At 35.0% G+C, this 19,080-nt stretch overlaps 1 protein-coding gene across 5 annotated transcripts in view; it reads left to right on the forward strand.

Annotated features, from left to right (window-relative positions):
- ROCK2 (Rho associated coiled-coil containing protein kinase 2) overlaps positions 1 to 19,080 on the forward strand; it is a 98,317-nt gene that overhangs the window by 58,172 nt on the left and 21,065 nt on the right. For 3 of the 5 annotated variants that reach the window (XM_079298065.1, XM_079298067.1, XM_079298068.1), the window contains exons 5-19: positions 1,309 to 1,569; positions 7,222 to 7,366; positions 9,701 to 9,839; positions 11,526 to 11,617; positions 12,394 to 12,553; positions 13,139 to 13,202; positions 14,565 to 14,630; positions 14,931 to 15,010; positions 15,419 to 15,467; positions 16,175 to 16,310; positions 16,439 to 16,530; positions 16,780 to 17,026; positions 17,337 to 17,443; positions 18,065 to 18,224; positions 18,895 to 19,055. In XM_079298065.1, the coding sequence (XP_079154191.1) occupies positions 1,309 to 1,569; positions 7,222 to 7,366; positions 9,701 to 9,839; positions 11,526 to 11,617; positions 12,394 to 12,553; positions 13,139 to 13,202; positions 14,565 to 14,630; positions 14,931 to 15,010; positions 15,419 to 15,467; positions 16,175 to 16,310; positions 16,439 to 16,530; positions 16,780 to 17,026; positions 17,337 to 17,443; positions 18,065 to 18,224; positions 18,895 to 19,055 (1,959 nt within the window). The remainder of the gene's footprint in view (positions 1 to 1,308; positions 1,570 to 7,221; positions 7,367 to 9,700; positions 9,840 to 11,525; positions 11,618 to 12,393; positions 12,554 to 13,138; positions 13,203 to 14,564; positions 14,631 to 14,930; positions 15,011 to 15,418; positions 15,468 to 16,174; positions 16,311 to 16,438; positions 16,531 to 16,779; positions 17,027 to 17,336; positions 17,444 to 18,064; positions 18,225 to 18,894; positions 19,056 to 19,080) is intronic. The other 2 variants (XM_079298066.1, XM_079298069.1) reach the window with 1 other exon arrangement.

Here is a 19,080-nt window from a genome sequence, read left to right on the forward strand (position 1 = left end):
TTAGTTTGAAGAAAATGTAGGTTCTCTTCTGATCTAGAAACTGGGATAGACCACACTCCTTCCATCTGTCTAGTTTTTAATGTGAAAAGTAATGAAACAAGAGCCCTCAATAATTTAAATTTTTTAAATAAAATCCCATGAGATCAGTAACAAAAGTACTGTATAAAAACATAGTGCTGTTATTTATTATTATATTAATATCTCTGTATGCGACAAAATAGAGATTATTTTGAATCTTCATTTGGATTTTAATGACCCAATGCATTATTGTACTACGTATTGCATCTGTTACCCATTTGTGTAAACAAATACAGTGCAACATACATGTATTAAAATATCCATTTCTAATCTAGGTCTTCTGTCACTAGTTATACAAGTAATTTTAATCTGAAGGTCAAATCTCCATAATAATATTATACCTACCTTTCAAGGTTCCTCATCCTCCACAGTCTCTGTGATTCCAACTTCGTCCTTTCCACACATCCATTTCCAATTTTGTGTGTAATTTAAAGATGTGAATGATTTTAGTTTTTAAGGTAAGGCAGTATTTCCTAGAAGTGAGGTGAGACTTTCAAACACTTCTTCACAACAGTCATTGAACATTTGATAGTAATGCTTTTTGCTGGACCTGGGCTATTTTCAGACCTGGTGATCACCAAGTGGAATCTCTAAAACTTCAGTGCTCTAGGTCTGGAATTTTAAAGAGACTGAACTTACTTTCACTATCATGCCAGTAGAAAACATACTGACTGCAACTTACACCAGACCAGTATTTTATTGTTAAGGACAGTTTCATTGTGTTGTGTTAATATTGTGTTCAGGAACATTTTGGATTTATTTCTTATTTCAGTATGTGTTGATTTAGAACAAAGTCAGCGGTGACTTTCCAAACATATACAGAGATAAGGAATTTATCATATAGAAAATTTGGAAACAGCCTAAGATGCTCACTGTTGAGCTATTTTCAAATCAGACCATGATGCTCCCTGCACAGATTTGATACTTTGCCTTTTGATTCTGGGATACTTCTTAATGTCTTAATTTTAAAATAGATAGATGACTATAGAATTAAAATAATCAGGAAATATTTTTACTTTCTCAAAAATTATAATGAGGGGTTTTGAAGTTCAGTAAATTTCAAGGTGCTCTCATGATTAATAGAAAAATGTGTATTTTATGCATGTTAAAAGTAATCTTGAAAACATATTCTCAGGTTTAATGAAACTTCAAGATAAAGGGCTTTATTCTTTTCCATAGCTGTCTGAAAATTAATTGCATTTTTTTCCTTTCCTTTTTTTAATGTTGCAGCTATTTTGTGCCTTTCAAGATGACAAATATTTGTACATGGTAATGGAATACATGCCAGGTGGAGATCTTGTAAACCTTATGAGCAATTATGATGTGCCTGAAAAATGGGCCAAGTTCTACACAGCTGAAGTTGTTCTTGCTCTTGATGCAATTCACTCCATGGGCTTGATACACAGAGATGTGAAGCCTGACAATATGCTTTTAGATAAGTATGGGCATCTGAAGCTGGCAGATTTTGGCACTTGCATGAAAATGGATGAAGTAAGTATGCAACTGAATAATTTACCATCTATTAAACTGTAATTCTAAATTGCATCTATATCTAAGGTTATTTTCTTCTGAAGTATATTACCCAAAGGTATTCATCAAATGATCTACTTGGTTAGATAGCTGTTTCTTGTTTCATACTTTTAAATGTAAGAGTCCTTTAAATAGTGTAATCTTTTCTGTTATAAACTGTTCTCTCACATGGAAGAAGGATGTAAACTTACTCTTTACTATTTTTGAAAGCATGTGTGTTTATGAATTTCTGAGGTACATTTTTTTGCCAAATTTTTGAAAAGCTTGCAAGAAAATTCTTACTTTCAACATTAATAACGTTGGAACAGTTCATAAGCTGACATTTTTTTGTAAATGAAATTATTTTATAGGCAAGATACATTCTGTATGGTTTTTTTTTCCCTGTATCTAATTGTTCTCATAGCATCCTCTAGTGGTCATTCAAATGAGGTCACAGTACAGCAGCAGTGGTATGTGATATATTGATAAAAAAATTCTGTTAGTTATTCATCAGGATGCCAAGATGTCAATTGAAATTATTTAATTGTCCAGATTTAGCCATTTACAGCCAAATGCAGTTTTCTTACAAGTTTCTGTAAGAATATTCTTAACATAATGCTTTATATTATTAAAAAAAACTTGAAAATAAAACTACCTTTTGTAGTTTGCACCCTTAGAATCTTACCTGGAACAGTGTTATGTTGTAATTTACAGAATATACTGTTCCTATGAAAAACTGGCAGTATTCTTCCTATGAAAAACTGTAACAGATTATAAAATATATAAAAAAAACTGTATATGAATGTGTATTATGATTTACCTGGTCCATGAAAGTTTTCTGTAGTAGCATTTTCAAGGGTGATCCTTTTAAGCTTACTTGCTTTTATGTTTTGGGGTTTTTTTCTGTATTGTTTAGGCAGTCCTTGATATAATTTCTGCTATCTACTTAATTTGCATTTGTTTCATTAAGTTAATGTCTCTTCAGCAGTATCCAGAAGTACTGTGTCTGTTTAGGGTGAGTTTTTTTACATGATAATATATTAACTGCAGCTGTTTATTGAAGTTCAGTCTATTCAGTTTTGTTGATGTTGTAGTTGTTAGTAAAGGCAGAGATAATATTTACCTCCATTTTGTTTATTTATTTGCCAGTCTTTTGGAGGACAGCATTTACTTTAACTGAGAAATTCAAAAGTACTAAATCGGTTTTAAAATTCAGTCCTTAAAAATGTTATTATTTGTTTTGAGTCAGTAGATTGTAATGCCTTAAGGGAATCTATTGTACATTGGAAGTGATAAGAAAAAAGCATCAAAAAAGTTCACAGTATAAATCTACCAAAAAAAACCCAAAAAAAGCTGATCCTCTGTGCTGTTATACAGACTCCAGAAATGGTGGGCCTACATCTTTTAGTTTTTTCTTTTTCACTGTTATTGTTAAAGGAATTACTAAATACTAAAATACTAAAATGTGGATGATGGTGCTGTAAATGTGAGGAATGCATCCATGTGTCTCATAAAAAGTTACAGTGAGCTCCACTTTAGACTGGGCATCATCAGTGGACCAGTGATCTCCTAGAGTAGTTAATTTTTAAAAGGATTGCATTTTAAGTTTTTTGTGTTTCTCAGACTCAGTGGAATGGCAAAAATTTTTTTCTACAGGAAACTTCAGAAGCTGAGAGGTTCTGGATTGTCTCCAAATCTCATGCTACTTCTTACAAAACATGAACACATCCCAGCTGTGTAAATATAATATTGGTGTTGACAGACTGATTTGTAGAAAATATATGCTTACCCAATACTTACGTATTTTTTGGATTTGGATCTCTTTTAGCAGTTGTGAGCATTAGCATCTTCCTTACGCTGTTGGGAGCTCAGGAAAAATTTGCTGCAATTTGTTGAGAGATTTTTCTGTCCTTTGCTGTTCAATGTTTGCTTTAGTCAGCCAGGCCAGGCCAGAACAGACACTTGCAGCAGAGTTTCTGAAGAGTTGCTAAATGTTTTAGTGATCTTCTCCAGTATAAAAGGAACTTTCTGTTTATGTAACTCAGTTGTGATAATTGGGAATTTGTGGTGGTGTTTTTCATTGTTTGTTTTGGGATTTTTTAAAATTGGTTGTCTGTTTTAAAATCTGCAGCAAAGTGACTATTTCTGTTGTTGAATAAGGAGTTAGACTCAAAAATTAAGTAGGAATCATGGTTGCCTTTTTTGGTATTTAGGTATGATAAGGTAGACCAGGGCAGGGTTCACTAGTCTCTGTCTAATCCAGAGGTGTTGTGTAAGAAGCTAACAGCAGTTGGCTTTGGTAGCTATCATAGGGCCAGGAGCTCCCAGTGTTGCCACAAACAGCACTGTCCTGTGCTGCCTGAGCTTTCAGATTCAGAGAGTGACCAAAAGAAGGGATGTTTGCCACTTGGGGTTGTTGCCTCAGCCCAGGCAGTTCAGCTGAAAGAAGCAGTGTGTTCCTCTTTTTGGATCTCAGCTTCTTTCTTACTGAAGCTTGTCCAGTGAAGAGGACTCTGCTGGATCCTTCCTGCCTCAGTGCCTTGTCTGCTGGTAACAGCTGATGTGTGCAGCTCCTGTTTTCACACAAACACCCTCCAGCTCTTGTTTACTGGAAGGAACTTCCTGAGGGAGTAAAAGCCTGATTGTCAGCCTTGGTTCAAGACAGCAAGTCCTTCAGGTTGGATGGAGATCCTCCTGAAGATGAAACCTGAATTGCTTTGTCTTCGGTAATATAATAATACTGAATGATGCTGGGAAACACTACAGGGAGCCTCACCTCCAAGCTGTCAGAAGCTTCAAGAACATTGCTGTCTCCTGGACAGTCTATTTTTTAAAATTGTTGTGCACTGTACAGCTCTCACATAGCTGAAGGAGATGAGTTCCAAGGTCCACCTTGATCTTTTGAGGTGATGAGAAAAGTTTCAGGTTAAACACTTACCTGAGACTCCCGACAGAAAGCTTCGCATGGAAACTGTTACAGTTAGTGTGCTACTCTGGCATAAGCAGAGGCTTAGTGTTTGAGTAACACATTGCCCAGACTAAACAGCACCATTCAAGTCTCTTCAGGGTGGAGGGACTGCCAAGGTGCTCTGTACTGGGCAGAGAGCATGTCCCTGTTTACTCAGCTTTTATGCTGATCTGACTGTGGTATTAAAGGTAGCCAGTGCTTAAAAATGCATGCAGAACAACATGCAAGTTCTTTGAAGGAAGAAGTGTGTAAATGAGTGGAACAGAAATCTGGGAATTTTATATTGACATAATGGGCCAACCTCCCCAGGGACATAGTAGAATCCCCATTTTGTGATGCAGTCCCACAGGGTGCTAGATAATCTTATATCAGCTCCTTTTCATATGACGGTTGACTCAGATGAATTTTCAGGTCCCTTCCAAGCCAGGATGTTCTGTGATCTGCAAATGCATTTCTAGGTTAGTTCCTGAGACAGAAGGTAGAGAGTTTTATGGGGAGTAAGTATAACCAGCTTCATGTGCTTCAGACAGCTATGGCCCATTGAATCTGGTGTTAGCATGCAAGGGCTTTTTTTATTTTGTAGATTTTTTTGTTTGTTTTACTGTTCAATTCTTTGGCACCTTGTCTGAAAACTTAGTGTTATTGCATCAAATTCCTTAGCATCTGTAATATGGTTGAAAAGTCTTTCCTTGTTGCTGCATACCAGCTATCAGATTTGTGTAGGTCTGTCTGGGTTTTGGTACAGCATTTACTTTGTTTATTTAGGGCTTCAGAAAATATCAACATGTGTAGCATATTAAAAAGTATTCTTGCTTTGGTGCATTAATTATATAGGGATGAGACATAGGGTGTTATTAAGTGCTTAGGTGTCAAGGTGGAGAGGCTGTGACTGAAGCTGCAGACTTCAGAGGAGTCTTTCAGAATTGTTTTGGTGACTTGGTTTTTGAAGAATCTCTTTACCCAAGGAGGGATTCAGGTGGCTTCAACCAGACTTGACTGAGCAAAAATTCAGACTTTCCCTTGTAATTTTGTGTTTGGATAAGGAAGAGATAGACACACCAGTGTTGGAGCCTCATTAAGTTGGCAGAGTCCTACTGGATGAGCAGAACCACATAACCCTAGAGCAATTCCTCCTGTACTCAAAGCAAAGAGAGGCTTAGGCTTCAGAGGAGACATGCAGCTTAATGCACAGAGTGCTGTGACAAGCAGGATATTCAAACAGTGGTTCCTTGCCATGTGCTAGGTGCATTTTCAAATGCTCTCAACTTCAGATTTCTGACGTCTTTGAGCTTTAGTTTATTTTGCAGTGTTAAAATGTGTTTGCCTTTATTTTTCTTTGTCTAATGAACACAATAGAGCTAATAGAGAAAGAGCAAATTTCATTTTCTTATCCCAATATGAATAAGCTATGGGCTATCTCAACCAGTATAGAATGCAGAATACCTGCTCTTCGTTCTGGAACTGAGAAATTAAAATTTCTTTAGGTCTCGGTTTTAGAATGGAGTCATAGAAGACAGGCATTTGCCAGGAGGACATGAAGTACTCCATAGGTCTCTACAGTATTTAGTCATACCTTTAGTTTTTTTCTGCTGGTTAATGACTTCCTGAGTTCTGTTTTAGTACAGAAATAAAAGGTTTTCACAGTTCAAATTGTGTGTGAGAAAGAATATTGTAATGTGGTGTCTAAATTTTGTGTAATATAATATAATTCCCAAAATGAAATGTTTCTCTTACTTTCTTTAAATATGCCTTTTGAACTTGAAAGATGCTACTAATATTCTGTATTAATATTCAGAATTATTAAGTATTGCCTTTCATGCTGATGGCAAAATGTACAAAGAACCTTTGTAAAATGATTTTGATAAAACTTCAGATTGGGAAATAGAATAAAAGATGAGTGTATTTTTGATATTTCTCTAACATCATCTAGGATTTAATTTCATTCATCCATCTGGTCTCAGGAGTGAATTCACTGAATTTCAATAAAGGAAACAAGACTTATAACTGAATCAGAATGATGCTAGAGCTGATTGATGCTTCTGTGTCACTTTGTCCCTACATTTTTAGTTTGTTAGTAGGAAGCAGAGGGTGAGGAATCATTTCATTGATACAACGGTGGTAATACGTTAATAAAAAACATTTTTTTAAAAAATAAAGCTTTGCTATTCTATAAAAGTAGCTTCTCCTTTTATTCTTCTTCCTGTCTTTAAACAAAAGCAAGGTGCATCTATAAAAATTACCTATAGCTTGATTTAATAGCTGAATGATATAAAATGGTTAGGTATCTGCTTTGTAGTGCCTAAAATTCATAACTTGTCAAAATTATTCTAAAATTTGTCCCTGGATTCAATGAGAAAAAGAGCAGTCTGATACAGTGTGTTCCTTCATATTAAAACCAATGGTAAGAATAATAAAATTGGTGAATTTTGAGGTGAAGTCAAGAGAAATCACTGTAGAGTAGACAGGGCAGGGGTAAGCACCTTACTAAGAAACGTCATTTCAATCCCTATTGCTTCTTGTGTTATAAATAGTCTTTAAAACACACTCCTCAAACCAAGTGTTTCAGGCTATGTTATCTATGGTTTTCTGTCCTGCTGACAGAGGAATTGCCTAGTGAGGTGCTCAGAAGCCCCTGAACGGAGCTGTTTGTGTTGTTACTGTTGCAGACAGGAATGGTGCGCTGCGACACAGCCGTGGGCACTCCCGACTACATCTCGCCCGAAGTCCTGAAATCACAGGGGGGCGATGGCTATTATGGACGGGAATGTGACTGGTGGTCTGTAGGGGTTTTCCTTTTTGAGATGTTAGTTGGTAAGTAATGATTTCTTCTGCTAATGAGATTATCACTGAGTCTTCCTTGTGCCTTCAGCTGCCCTTTGCTGCCTGGGGCTGCTCGTACCCGACTCCTGGCTGATGCTGCGGCTTCCCTGCTCTTCCCTTTGCGCTGTCACTCGCGTGCTGCAGCAGCTGCTTGCGTGCTTGCTCACTGATTAGTTCCCTGACTCAGTTCAGCTTAAAACTAATTCTTAGAATAGTTTTAACTGGGGTCAGCTACCTCACCACATTTGTGCCACCTCAGGCAGGATTGAGTTTGCAGAGACACAAGAGATGAGAAAGGAGTGGCATGGGCAGGACTGTCCTTTTCTCCTCCTTTTCCACACCACATCAATGTCTTCTGTTAGGTCAAAGTGTGGAAGTATGGCTCAATTCTTTCTTTTGTGCTTGAGTCAGGATTTTCTAGTAAAATACACTGGACTGCTATGGCAACAAACATAGAATATAATCTGTTCAGGAGATGAGTCATCTGCATCTTAAAATATAGTGAGGATCAGTATGATAGTCTGGTAGCAAAATACTGATTATGGAAGGATGGAATTAAGCATACAATTATTAAAAATCCAAATCAGCATTTTCTGGGAATATTGCAGATTTGATGTTTCTGGTATCTTGAGCCAGGAAAGACACTTAAACATATGATGCTATTACTATGTCCAGCTCCTTCAGAATTGCAACATTTTGACGTTAAGAATGTGTGGTTTATAGTTAATAGTCTCTTATGAACAATTTTAGCAGTAAATAAAATTATTCAGTTCTTAAAATATTTGGCATTGCTGTCCAGAATGTTTTCTTAGCATTTCAGAACCTCTTTCCCCCACCCCCCCTCCTTTTTATCTAGGAGGAAAATATTGCTTAATTTCTCCATATCCCATACATTGGTAGAAAGTATCTATTTTTTTCTGTCCTTACGTAGCACATTCTGGCTATGGTCTTCTAAAACTCTGCACTTCAAAGACAGCACAGAGACTGTTTTGTTATTCTGGTTTTTATAAAGCTGCAGAAGTAATGGAAATGTTAATTTTTTTATGAAAATGACAATTTTATTGTGTGCTTAAGTAAGCTGTAAAATGTTGATAACAGGATGAATTGTAAGGTTAGTACAGTGACTTAAGATAGTTTTGAGGTGTGGCCAAAATCAAAGCTGTTTCCAAGACAAGATGATTGAGAAGAGGTAGATTGGGAAAGAGGAAGGCAGCAGCAAATATCAGTGATTCCCACCTGCTATACACTGGTATGGCAACCTAATGGATTTACTAACAGTCTAGAAGTTAAGTTCAAGCTGGTGTGTATTAATTTCTGCTTTTGAAAGCAGAATGGTTGTTGTCCTTTAGTATCTTTGTACATTTTTTCATGTTAATATTTCATATAATATTTCATGGCTTTTGAAATGCTCAGTTCCCTGTTGGAAGGCTGCAGCCTGCCATGCCAGGTGATTCCTGCTGAACCAAGGAAAGATCCTAGCTCACATGACTGATTTTCACCTTCTCTATTAAACTTATGGATTAGCTGGGAAAAAGGATTCCTGTAAAAGTTGCAGATTCTTGATTACAGACCCAAACCATTTGTATGTTGAGAATGTTGCCAGTTAATTTAATTGTCAGTTGCCTTTATCACAGCCTTTTCTTTTCACTTGCCCCAGTTTTACCTTTCTTAAGTCTAGTTTCTTTGCAAATATCTTTAACTATAGCCTAGGCTGGAAACTTCTGGGTGAGAAGAGTCTTTTATTTTAAAAGCCACCTGCCCTGTTAATATGGGCACTCAAGCTGATGTAATTTGTCAGTCAACAAGATTTATTAATATGGGTTTAACAGTGTGGTAACACACTGGGAAGGCTTCTGCTCAGAGCTGACATGCCTTAGGGAGGATAGACCTGTGTGCCTCTGAAATGGTCTTCTGAGAGCTTTGGTGGATTTCTTCCAACAAATGTGCATTAGCAAGTCTTTAATGAGTTTTGGTTCACTTTATCCTTGGAATGTTTAAAGATTGATTCATATGGGTGCCAGCCATTATGTAAATTAGAATATATATTGAGAGTCTTAAGGCAGAACAAAATATGTAATTCACCAGGCAAAATTTTGGTAGTGATAAACAGGATGGAAAATGGTGTAGTCTGTAACACAGACATTTTAGGGAAAGAATATTTTAGTAGTGTACAGTATTTGTACACTTCATATTCAGTTTTTTTTCTTTTTCTTAATACAAGACTCTTCCAGGTAAATGCTTGCAGGCTTTTCATTATCTCTGTTGTCTTACTCAAGTCACATAATTTAAACATGATGTAGTCACAGCCAATTATTTTATTTTCAGGTGATACTCCTTTTTATGCAGACTCACTAGTAGGAACATATAGTAAAATTATGGATCATAAGAACTCATTGCATTTCCCAGATGATGTAGAAATCTCTAAGCATGCAAAGAACCTTATCTGTGCCTTTTTAACTGATAGGTAAGTGCACATATTGTTCTGCTACAATTTTATTTTGGAATGTATTGGCTGTATTTATTTTGGATGGTACATTGTAAAAATTAATTCCTTCTACTTCTCCTGATCTCTGTTCAAATCTCTTCTGCCAAACCTCCTGTTCTGTAGTTTTTCTTTTGAGGTGTGTTTTCCAGGTATTGTATTTTATTTCTATGAGCAGTTCTGACAGCTCCTGTTAATAACACAGTTTGTCTGGACAAATCCTTCCAATTACAGTAACAAACCCGTAAGACTGAAAGTAATTTGTAGCCTCCAAGGGAGGGACAAAATTGTTTTGCTCAATGTCTGTGTGGGTGTTACTTAAAAAAAGTACAAGCAAATACTTTTCTGAAAGTGACCATGTATTTACTGAATTTGTTTACATTTTCTTATTGTGGTGGATTATTTTTTTCATTTCCTTTGTTGCATTAATTGGTAAATACAGCTAACAGTCCTCCAAAGTTAGTGTTTTGGCTAAAAAAAAAAAAATCCAAGAAATTTCCCTTAATGGAATTAAGCCACTTACTGAAATTAAGCTCTGTAAGCTTATTTTTGACCCGAACACTTATATTTTGTTTAGTTTCAGAAAGCAGAGATAATCTTCTATTTCATTGATTTAAAAGAACAGTGTAGGCCCACAGTTAACTCTGGCTCAATGATGCCTTCTTATGCTTTCCTGTGGTCACCTGAACTTGGCTGGAGCAGGACATCTGGCTGCTATAGAAGGAGGGATTAGGAAAACAAAATGCCTTATAATGGGTTTTGCATTCAAAGAGAGATTGTTTGCTCTACTGAGCAAGCCTGCGGTTGGTCAGGAAGGATGTGCTTTATTTAACAGCATTTTCCACCCTTAGGAGCTGAAGGGTAGAGAGAAAATATGATTAGAATTTAATAGTGTAAATGTAGTAAGGTGGACTTCCACTACGTGCGTCCCTCTTCCTGTTTATATTTAACACAGGGCTCGAGCAATTTATTTGAAACAGATGCTGTGTGATCACTGCTGAAGCACTTAGAGGGCTAAACATCGACCCTGGGATTTATTGCTTCTTTTCCATGCATTGTTTTTATGTCCTGTTCTTGTACATAGTTTCAAGAGAGACTTCTATGTTCAAACTTTAAGTTTCTTGTTGCACTTAAAATTTACTTCACGGCAAATATCGGCAAGAGGAGTGTCAGGGTTAGTTTTGGGGCAGAGGATGGAATTCTTAGAATATTTATTTTAGTCCAGCTTTGAATAACTGTTCTGTGCAGCAAGTTGGACCTTCCTTCACTTGCGTCTTATGGTCTGTCATGTGGTTTGGCACACACCAAAGTTCTGCAGTTTTATTTCCCTCAAGGGTGTTGAGTTTTTGTTTGTGTTTCTAGCTTTTTCTTAGTTTTTGCCTCAGTGCTTACTTTCTTGCTTTACTCCCCACGTGGCAGACTCCAGATTCTGGACATTTTAGCAGTCACAGGGAGAGTGAATGCTAAGAATCAGTACATTTTATATAAGAAACTAGAGATTAATGGTTGGTGGTTTTTAAATTTTGTTTTTGTTTGACCATTAGAGTGATTAACATGGACAGTCTTTACTGAAAGTTTCATTGCTGCTTATGAACAAATCAGAATTTAAATTTAAAAAAAAAAAGCAGCTATTTTTCCTGATGTGACTCCAGATTAATTGCTGTTTAGGGATGTACGACTTGGGAGAAATGGGGTAGAAGAAATAAAGCATCACCCTTTCTTCAGAAGTGATCAGTGGAACTGGGACAACATTCGAGAGAGTAAGTAAATCAGGTTAAAAGTTCTATTTTATTCAGTATTGACAATAGTAGAAATGAAAAACTTGCTGTTATATAAATTAAGTACTTTCTATCTATCACAAATCTTGGCCAAACATTCATATTTATCACTTCTATTATAAAACCTCATATGAGGAAGGGTTAATAATTTTTCCTACTGGAATTACCTCACCTTTATCATGTTTTTAATGTAGACATTTCCATTTTAAACAATGGAATTGGATGTTTCAGTTTTTAACTAAAAGGAATGTATGTTAGGTTCTGTTTATCTGGTTTTTTTGTTCTTTTGAGGTGGGTTTTTTGTTTTTTTTTTTTCATATTTCTTTTAATCTTCTGGTAGTTAAGACATTAGTTCGACAGTGGTCTTGTCAGTTTTACTGCTTTTCATGCATGGTATTGAGGACCTGATAGCTTTAAAGTCAGTTCTCATAAGCTTGTCATAACTTCTAAAGTTACATTTACTAAGAAGTTTTAAAATGATGACTGGATTTAAAGTTGTATTCTCAAGTGTGTTTACCTGAGCAAATATGTCTTGCATACTAGATAGTCTATGCATTAGGCAATGAATACAAAAATAGATTGCTCTATAAAAAATTGTTCACAGTAATATTTCCAGATCTGCTATCTGGTTAATACATATTTAACTCCAATTTATTTGAGGACAACTTGTAATACAGTCTTTTAACACTAGAGAAATACCAGTATATAGCAAGTGACTGAATCTTGGAGTAAATTGCATCTTTTTTCCCTTTTTGTAGCTGCTGCTCCTGTTGTTCCTGAGCTTAGCAGTGATATAGATAGCAGTAATTTTGATGACATTGAGGACGACAAGGGAGACGTGGAAACCTTTCCAATCCCCAAAGCCTTCGTGGGAAACCAGCTGCCTTTCATAGGATTTACCTACTACAGAGATAATTTGTATGAGATACTTTGATATGCATTTTTATAAACATACCTGCACAGTTTTCTTATATTCATCCCTTTTTTTCCCCTCTAAATGCATGATTTAATCCTTCCATTATGTTAATTTATGTCCAATTGTGAAGATACAAAATGCAAAGTTTGAGTAAAATAATTTCTCTTTCAGTTATTCCGATAACTCTGATTAAACAATGTATGTTCATATGCACAAAAGTATATGATATCTTAAAAAATCAGTTAGGATTAAAATTGTAATAGATTTGGGGTTTTTTCTAAAATGGTTTTTTATTAGTTGTTTTAGAAAAAAGCTTACACAGCATGATAACTTTCTAGAATTCATCTTGAATAATCAAGAAATAATTGTGTTAATTAAAAAATGACAAGCTGCCATAGTTTTGGAAACATTCTGTTAAGGAAAGATTCAAATCAGAAAGATTCACTAACATCAGAATAAAACAAGCTTCGTTCTGAGAGCAGTGTAGGACAAATTGAGACTTGAGAGAATTGATTAAAATGACAAGAGTGCCAGAGTTGATGAAAACTTGAGTAAGACCTGGAGGGATTTGTTTTTGTTTTTGACAGGTTGCTAAGTGACTCCTCTCAGTCTTGCAGAGAGAACGAATCTGTGCAATCTAGTAAAAATGAGGTTAGTGCCTTTTTTCATTACTATTAATGGGGTGATTAATTTTGTTAAGTCAGTTAAGAAAAGACAAAGTCTAAAGTAACTGTTTAAGCAGTTTTGTGGGGGACTTTTTGTCTTTAATGATCCTCAATAAAAATGATATTTTCTGTTTACAGGACAGCCAAGAGGTAAGTATAGTATCTGAATTATGAAAGGAATAAAAAAATTCCTACATAATTTTATGTGGATGTGAAGTATCTTAAATGTTTATTCATGAAATTATTAGTGGCAAACCAGTTGTATTTTGAAACAGTTGTACTCAAGTGTTAAGGTGCTATAGTACAAAGATAAATGAATACAGATTTTTCTGAAATGCTTTTTGCATACAGAATTTGCTTGGAAAGCTAGTGTGTGAGGCTCAGTTTCCTACAGACAACATTACTCTTGTGAAGGTCCCACACATGTATTAATGATTCATGACTGATTTATTCAGAGTTTGAAAATGTAAATTGTCACCTGCAGGGATAAAGGAATGTTTAAAGCATACTCCAGTTAGAGCATATGGAACATGTTTATCCAGCTTTTGAAGATTGACAAATGAATTTAAGTTTGCATGACAGGAAAAGCTATGGTATTTTCATATACTTACTTCATTATATTACTTAAACATTTGTATTATTCAAGTGTAGATAGTATATTGTAAACATTTCTTAAAACTTACAATTCATTTCAAAGTTTAAAAAATACATAGAGGAATGCATTATGTATTGATCAGATAAATTTAAATGTAAATGTTTATTAGACTCCACTTCCTTCCTGTCATTGATGAATAGATGAATAGCTTTAGACTTGACCTTTTAAATAGAAATGGTACTGCTGTTTAAAATACATAAGGTCACATTCATGATGTTTGCTTTATGTTTTGTTAGTAAATGCAGATGGTAAAATTTTGCATTTCACTTTTTACATCTTATTTTATTTGTATTTTCTCAAGCAACAAATCTCCGGTTTTGATGTCCTTTTCAGTGTTCCTGTTGTGGAAATCTTCTAATTGTAACAATTATAAGTGTTTTGGAAAACCACATTTTCACATTTTGTGTTTGGTGGGTAGAGGAAGAGGAGGAAGGGAGGAAAATGCGTTTGAAAGCCTGAAGTCAAGACATTAATCCAAATTTTATTCTTTATAATTTATTTCATGAATAATCAAATTTTTTTTAATATTTTAGTAAACAAATCAAAGCATTTCTAAAGTGTTGATTAGCTTCCAAGGTGTAAGACTAAGAAATTCTTCTTTGTGTGAGGTCACTGAACATGTTTAGCCATATTATCTGAATATTGTCCAATTTGGTCATGTACACCCCTTTTTTATTTTTTCATTTCATTTAGAAAATGCTATCCAAATACATCTGCTCCAGTGGAAAGTCTCTGGCTACAGAGCACAGCAAAGGGCCGGTAACAATGTTTTTTGCCCATATAAATTTAATGATTCACAATCTGTGGCACATAATTCTGTGATGGTTCAATTCAATTCAGCATGCAGCAAATTTTGTTGCTATAAATCTTTGGATTTAAAATTATCAGAATGAATACCTTGTAAAAATGTAACCTTCTAATGATGGTCTTAAAATAATATACTGGAAGATTAGATTGATTTTCCTCGCTTTCCCTTATTTTGTTATTTAATTGAATTGCATTTGTTTTCTGTTAAAGCATTTTTATATGTGGGCCATGCTTTTTTGACATTTTACACAGTTTCAGAAAAAACTAAGCAAGCTAGAAGAACAGCTCAGTAATGAATTACAAGCCAAAGATGAACTAGAACAGAAGTACAGGTGAGAATCTTTCAACATGTTTGGTATGTTTATAAAGATGTTTTATTAGACCTTTTGTTTTTGAATGCATAAAAGCATTTTAATCCACTTTGGGGATTCCCAGCCCTTCAAGCAGACCTCACTGTAAGTTGCTGGCTTAATTATTTCTAGTCCTCTGACTACTGGGGTGTTTTTTTGGGGTTTTTGTTGAGGTTTTTTTTTGCTTTAACTCCCTATAGGAATCTCACTGTTCAGTGATTTCACCAGTCCTTGAGGTTTCACGTTATTGCTTAAAATAGAATATCTTACATAAAATTAATGAGACAGAAGCGCCTTACATAAAATTGCTGAAACACATCCAAACATTTTCATTTCTGTGTTTAATTTCTGTATCAGCAGGGTTTAAAATTATTTTTCAAATTTGTTCAGGTCTACAAGTGTTCGCTTAGAGAAGATAACAAAAGAGCTTGATGAAGAGGTAAGGCCATGGATTTCTTATTTTTAACATTTGTGTGTGATTTTTCCTTTGATAATACCAAATTGTTTTGAGTACCTGTATATTTTTTAGCAAATAAGATGAGTTGATTTCTTGGTATTCACAAGCATGAAATCATTACTGCTAAAATATTTTCATTATGATTTCTGTATTGTAACTGCACACTTCTTTCCAGAACTAGTTATTTACCATATTTTTAAGTTACCAGACAGCATGACACAAATATCCCATACAGATTTTAAAAATGGAAGTTGTGAGAGAGTGTTTCCAGAGGAGGAAAGCCATGCTTTGCATTGTTGGTGTTAGTAAAAGGACCCTATTTCTTGCCCACCTTTGCTTCTACATATTTGGATGTGGTTGTGTATAGTTTAATATATGGCTCATGCAGGTGCATGTCAAGACCTTACCTTTACATGTATGTTTCTCTGCTCCCAGAGTGACTGCTTAGGCAGGTCTGCCAGGTTTGTCAGATCCAGATGATCAAACAGTATTTAAATTGCCAAGCTTCTGGCCATAGACATCCTGGGCTAGATTTGACCACGTGTTCTGAGACGTTGTGTTTGCAGCAGGCAGATAGACTGGCTTCCTCCATTGCAGACTAAACTGAGTGCATGAGCTGTATTTTTATCGTGTAAGAATATCACTACTGTGTGTGTAATTAGTGGTGTATTTTTTTTAAATATATCCAGATAACTTCAAGGAAGAATGTAGAGTCTGCAGTCAGGCAGTTAGAGAGAGAGAAGGCTCTTCTTCAGCATAAGAATACAGAATACCAGAGGAAAGCAGAGCATGAAGCAGATAAGAAACGCAATTTGGAAAATGAGGGTATGTTGAACCATGCTTGAAGGTTCCATTTTGATGTGGGTTTTTAATACTTAAAATAAATGAATTATAGTTCCTATTGAAGCATTTTCTTGACAATGATTAACAATGTTGACTTGTTTTTGTTGCAGTTAATAGTTTGAAAGACCAACTTGAAGATCTAAAAAAGAGGAATCAGAATTCTCAAATATCCAATGAAAAAATCAACCAACTGCAAAGACAGGTATGCCAACTTTATACAGATATATTTTAAAATAATCACTGCTTGAAGTACAGATTTTGTTGACAATGGAGGAATTTGAAATGTTTAATTGGGTTTTAAAAGCTATTCTTTCTCATTAAGTTTTGGTGTTCAGAAGTAATATTAAAATATAATCCTTACTTCTTTAATCCATGTAACCTAGTATTCTGTGGTAGAAATAGTGAGGTTTATATTTTAATTGTTTCTGAAGTATGTTTTTATCAATCTTAGTTGGATGAAGCCAATTCTTTGCTGCGGTCAGAGTCTGATACTGCAGCCAGGTTAAGGAAGAACCAAACAGAAAGCACAAAGCAAATCCAGCAGCTGGAAATTAATAATAGAGAGCTACAAGATAAGAACTGCCTGCTAGAGAATGCAAAACTCAAACTGGAGAAGGAGTATCTCAATCTTCAGTCAGCCCTAGAATCAGAAAGGAGAGATCGAAGTCATGGATCAGAAATTATCAGTGATTTACAAGGTATTTCTGCAAATCTTCTGAAGTTAAGGTTGCTTCTTGTTTCTTGTTAGGGTGGTGTTATTTGACTTTCAGACTGTTACTGGATAAGTGTGCTGTTTTTTAAAACATTGCATAATTGTGAACAGCATTTAAGAAAAAATGTGTGGTAACATCTATAAAACATTATTGATAACATTTAGAGTCAAAGGAGACATTCTTAATAGTCAGAATTAGAAGCTGTTGCATTTCAAAAGTGTTATCTCTAAATAGATAAAATACAGCATTGTTTTCACACACTGACCAGCCTCATTGATGTTTTGGTAAATTTTAGGTCGAATATCTAGCCTCGAAGAAGAAGTGAAAAATGGAAAGAGTGCGTTAGCCAAACTGGAAATGGAGAAAAGACAATTGCAGGAAAAGCTCACAGATTTAGAAAAGGTGACAACACTGCTAAATGAACATTTGTGTTACATTCTTATGCAATTTTTGAACTTTTTATTACTTGAGACATTGCAACCAAACCTATACAAAAAATAATCCTTGTTTTCAACCTTTTTAATTTTTTTTCCAATTTAAGAAGTGTACAATCATGATATATTTTACTTCTAAAGTACTTAAGTACCTAATTATGTACTCCAGTGTGTACCTTAACAGTACAGTAGCTACATTTCATTTCATGTGTGAACTTTTTCCAAACTCTCATTATTGGTAAAAATAAGAGCCTCTGCTAATAGAATTTTTTTTAACAAATTTGTTTTTGAAACAAAAGGCTTGAAAAATTTCTTCAATAAACTTAATCTCTGAGCTGCTCTTACTGCTGAATGTTGGTCATTAAGGCAGTAATTCTGTAATTGTTGAGAACTGGAGACGTCATAGTACATTTTTAGAGAACTTTGGTGTTCACAAAAAAACATTTTTGGGAGTGAGTTTTCAGTTAGTTCCTTAGCATGAGCTCTCTCTTCTACTCCAAGCATCCTTCCAATGTTACTATTGTTTAAAATTCTGCCACTAACCTGATGTATTTAATATTTTATTTCAATGTTATTTTTTCTTTAACAGGAAAAGAGCAACATGGAAATAGATATGACATATAAATTTAAAGTTATGCAGCAGAACCTTGAACAAGAAGAAGCTGAACATAAAGCCACAAAAGCACGATTAGCAGACAAAAATAAGATTTATGAGTCTATAGAGGAAGCAAAATCTGAAGCCATGAAAGGTATGTATTTGACATCTCAGTTGGACTTAGGTGTGAATTTTACAAGGTAGATAATATTTCACTGTTCATATTTTGGTGCATCTCATGACAACTGAAATATTTCGAAGAGAGGTATAATTACCAAAAAAATCCAGAAGATGGCTTTTACTTTTGAATTAAATAGCTTATGTTTATTGCAGCTAATTAAAAAGCTACCTGCAGATCCTGTCCTTCCAATTGCAGAGCATTCACAAAAATTTTGAGCATGCAGATCTTCAAAGAAGTGAAAATGATTCAGTAATAATGCCTGAGTCACTTGGCATATCAGGTTCCCAAGCAGCTTCAGCTCTTTGATTTTATATTATCACAGACTGAACACAGTAGATTTAAATGCTTTATTTTTAAAATTCCATCTGTTTTGTTCATCTCAGAGATGTTGCAGATAAACTGGAAGTTATCTAGAAGCTGAAAAGTAGGAAATAGCTCTGTCAGAAATGTTTGAAGAAGCATCCTCTGGGTGTGTATCTACTGTGAAAATTTTAATTAATCACTTTTAAGTAGTTTTTCTCTTCAGTTTTAGAAGGAGAAACATGTGGCTTATTGTTAGTACAGAATAGACTTCCTCTTCCCTTTGGCCTCCAAAATCTGCTGGTTTACACTTCACTGATGTCTTATATATTTTACTTCACAGAAATGGAAAAGAAGCTTTTGGAAGAGAGAGCTTTAAAGCAGAAAGTAGAAAATCGGCTGCTGGAAGCTGAGAAGCAGCGCTCCATGTTGGACTGTGATCTGAAACAATCACAACAGAAAATCAACGAGCTCCTTCGGCAGAAGGATATACTAAGCGAAGATGTAAGGAGGGCTGACAAAAGGAGTC

This window comes from Erithacus rubecula (genome assembly GCF_903797595.1).
Source record: "Erithacus rubecula genome assembly, chromosome: 2".
Lineage (NCBI taxonomy): Eukaryota > Metazoa > Chordata > Aves > Passeriformes > Muscicapidae > Erithacus > Erithacus rubecula.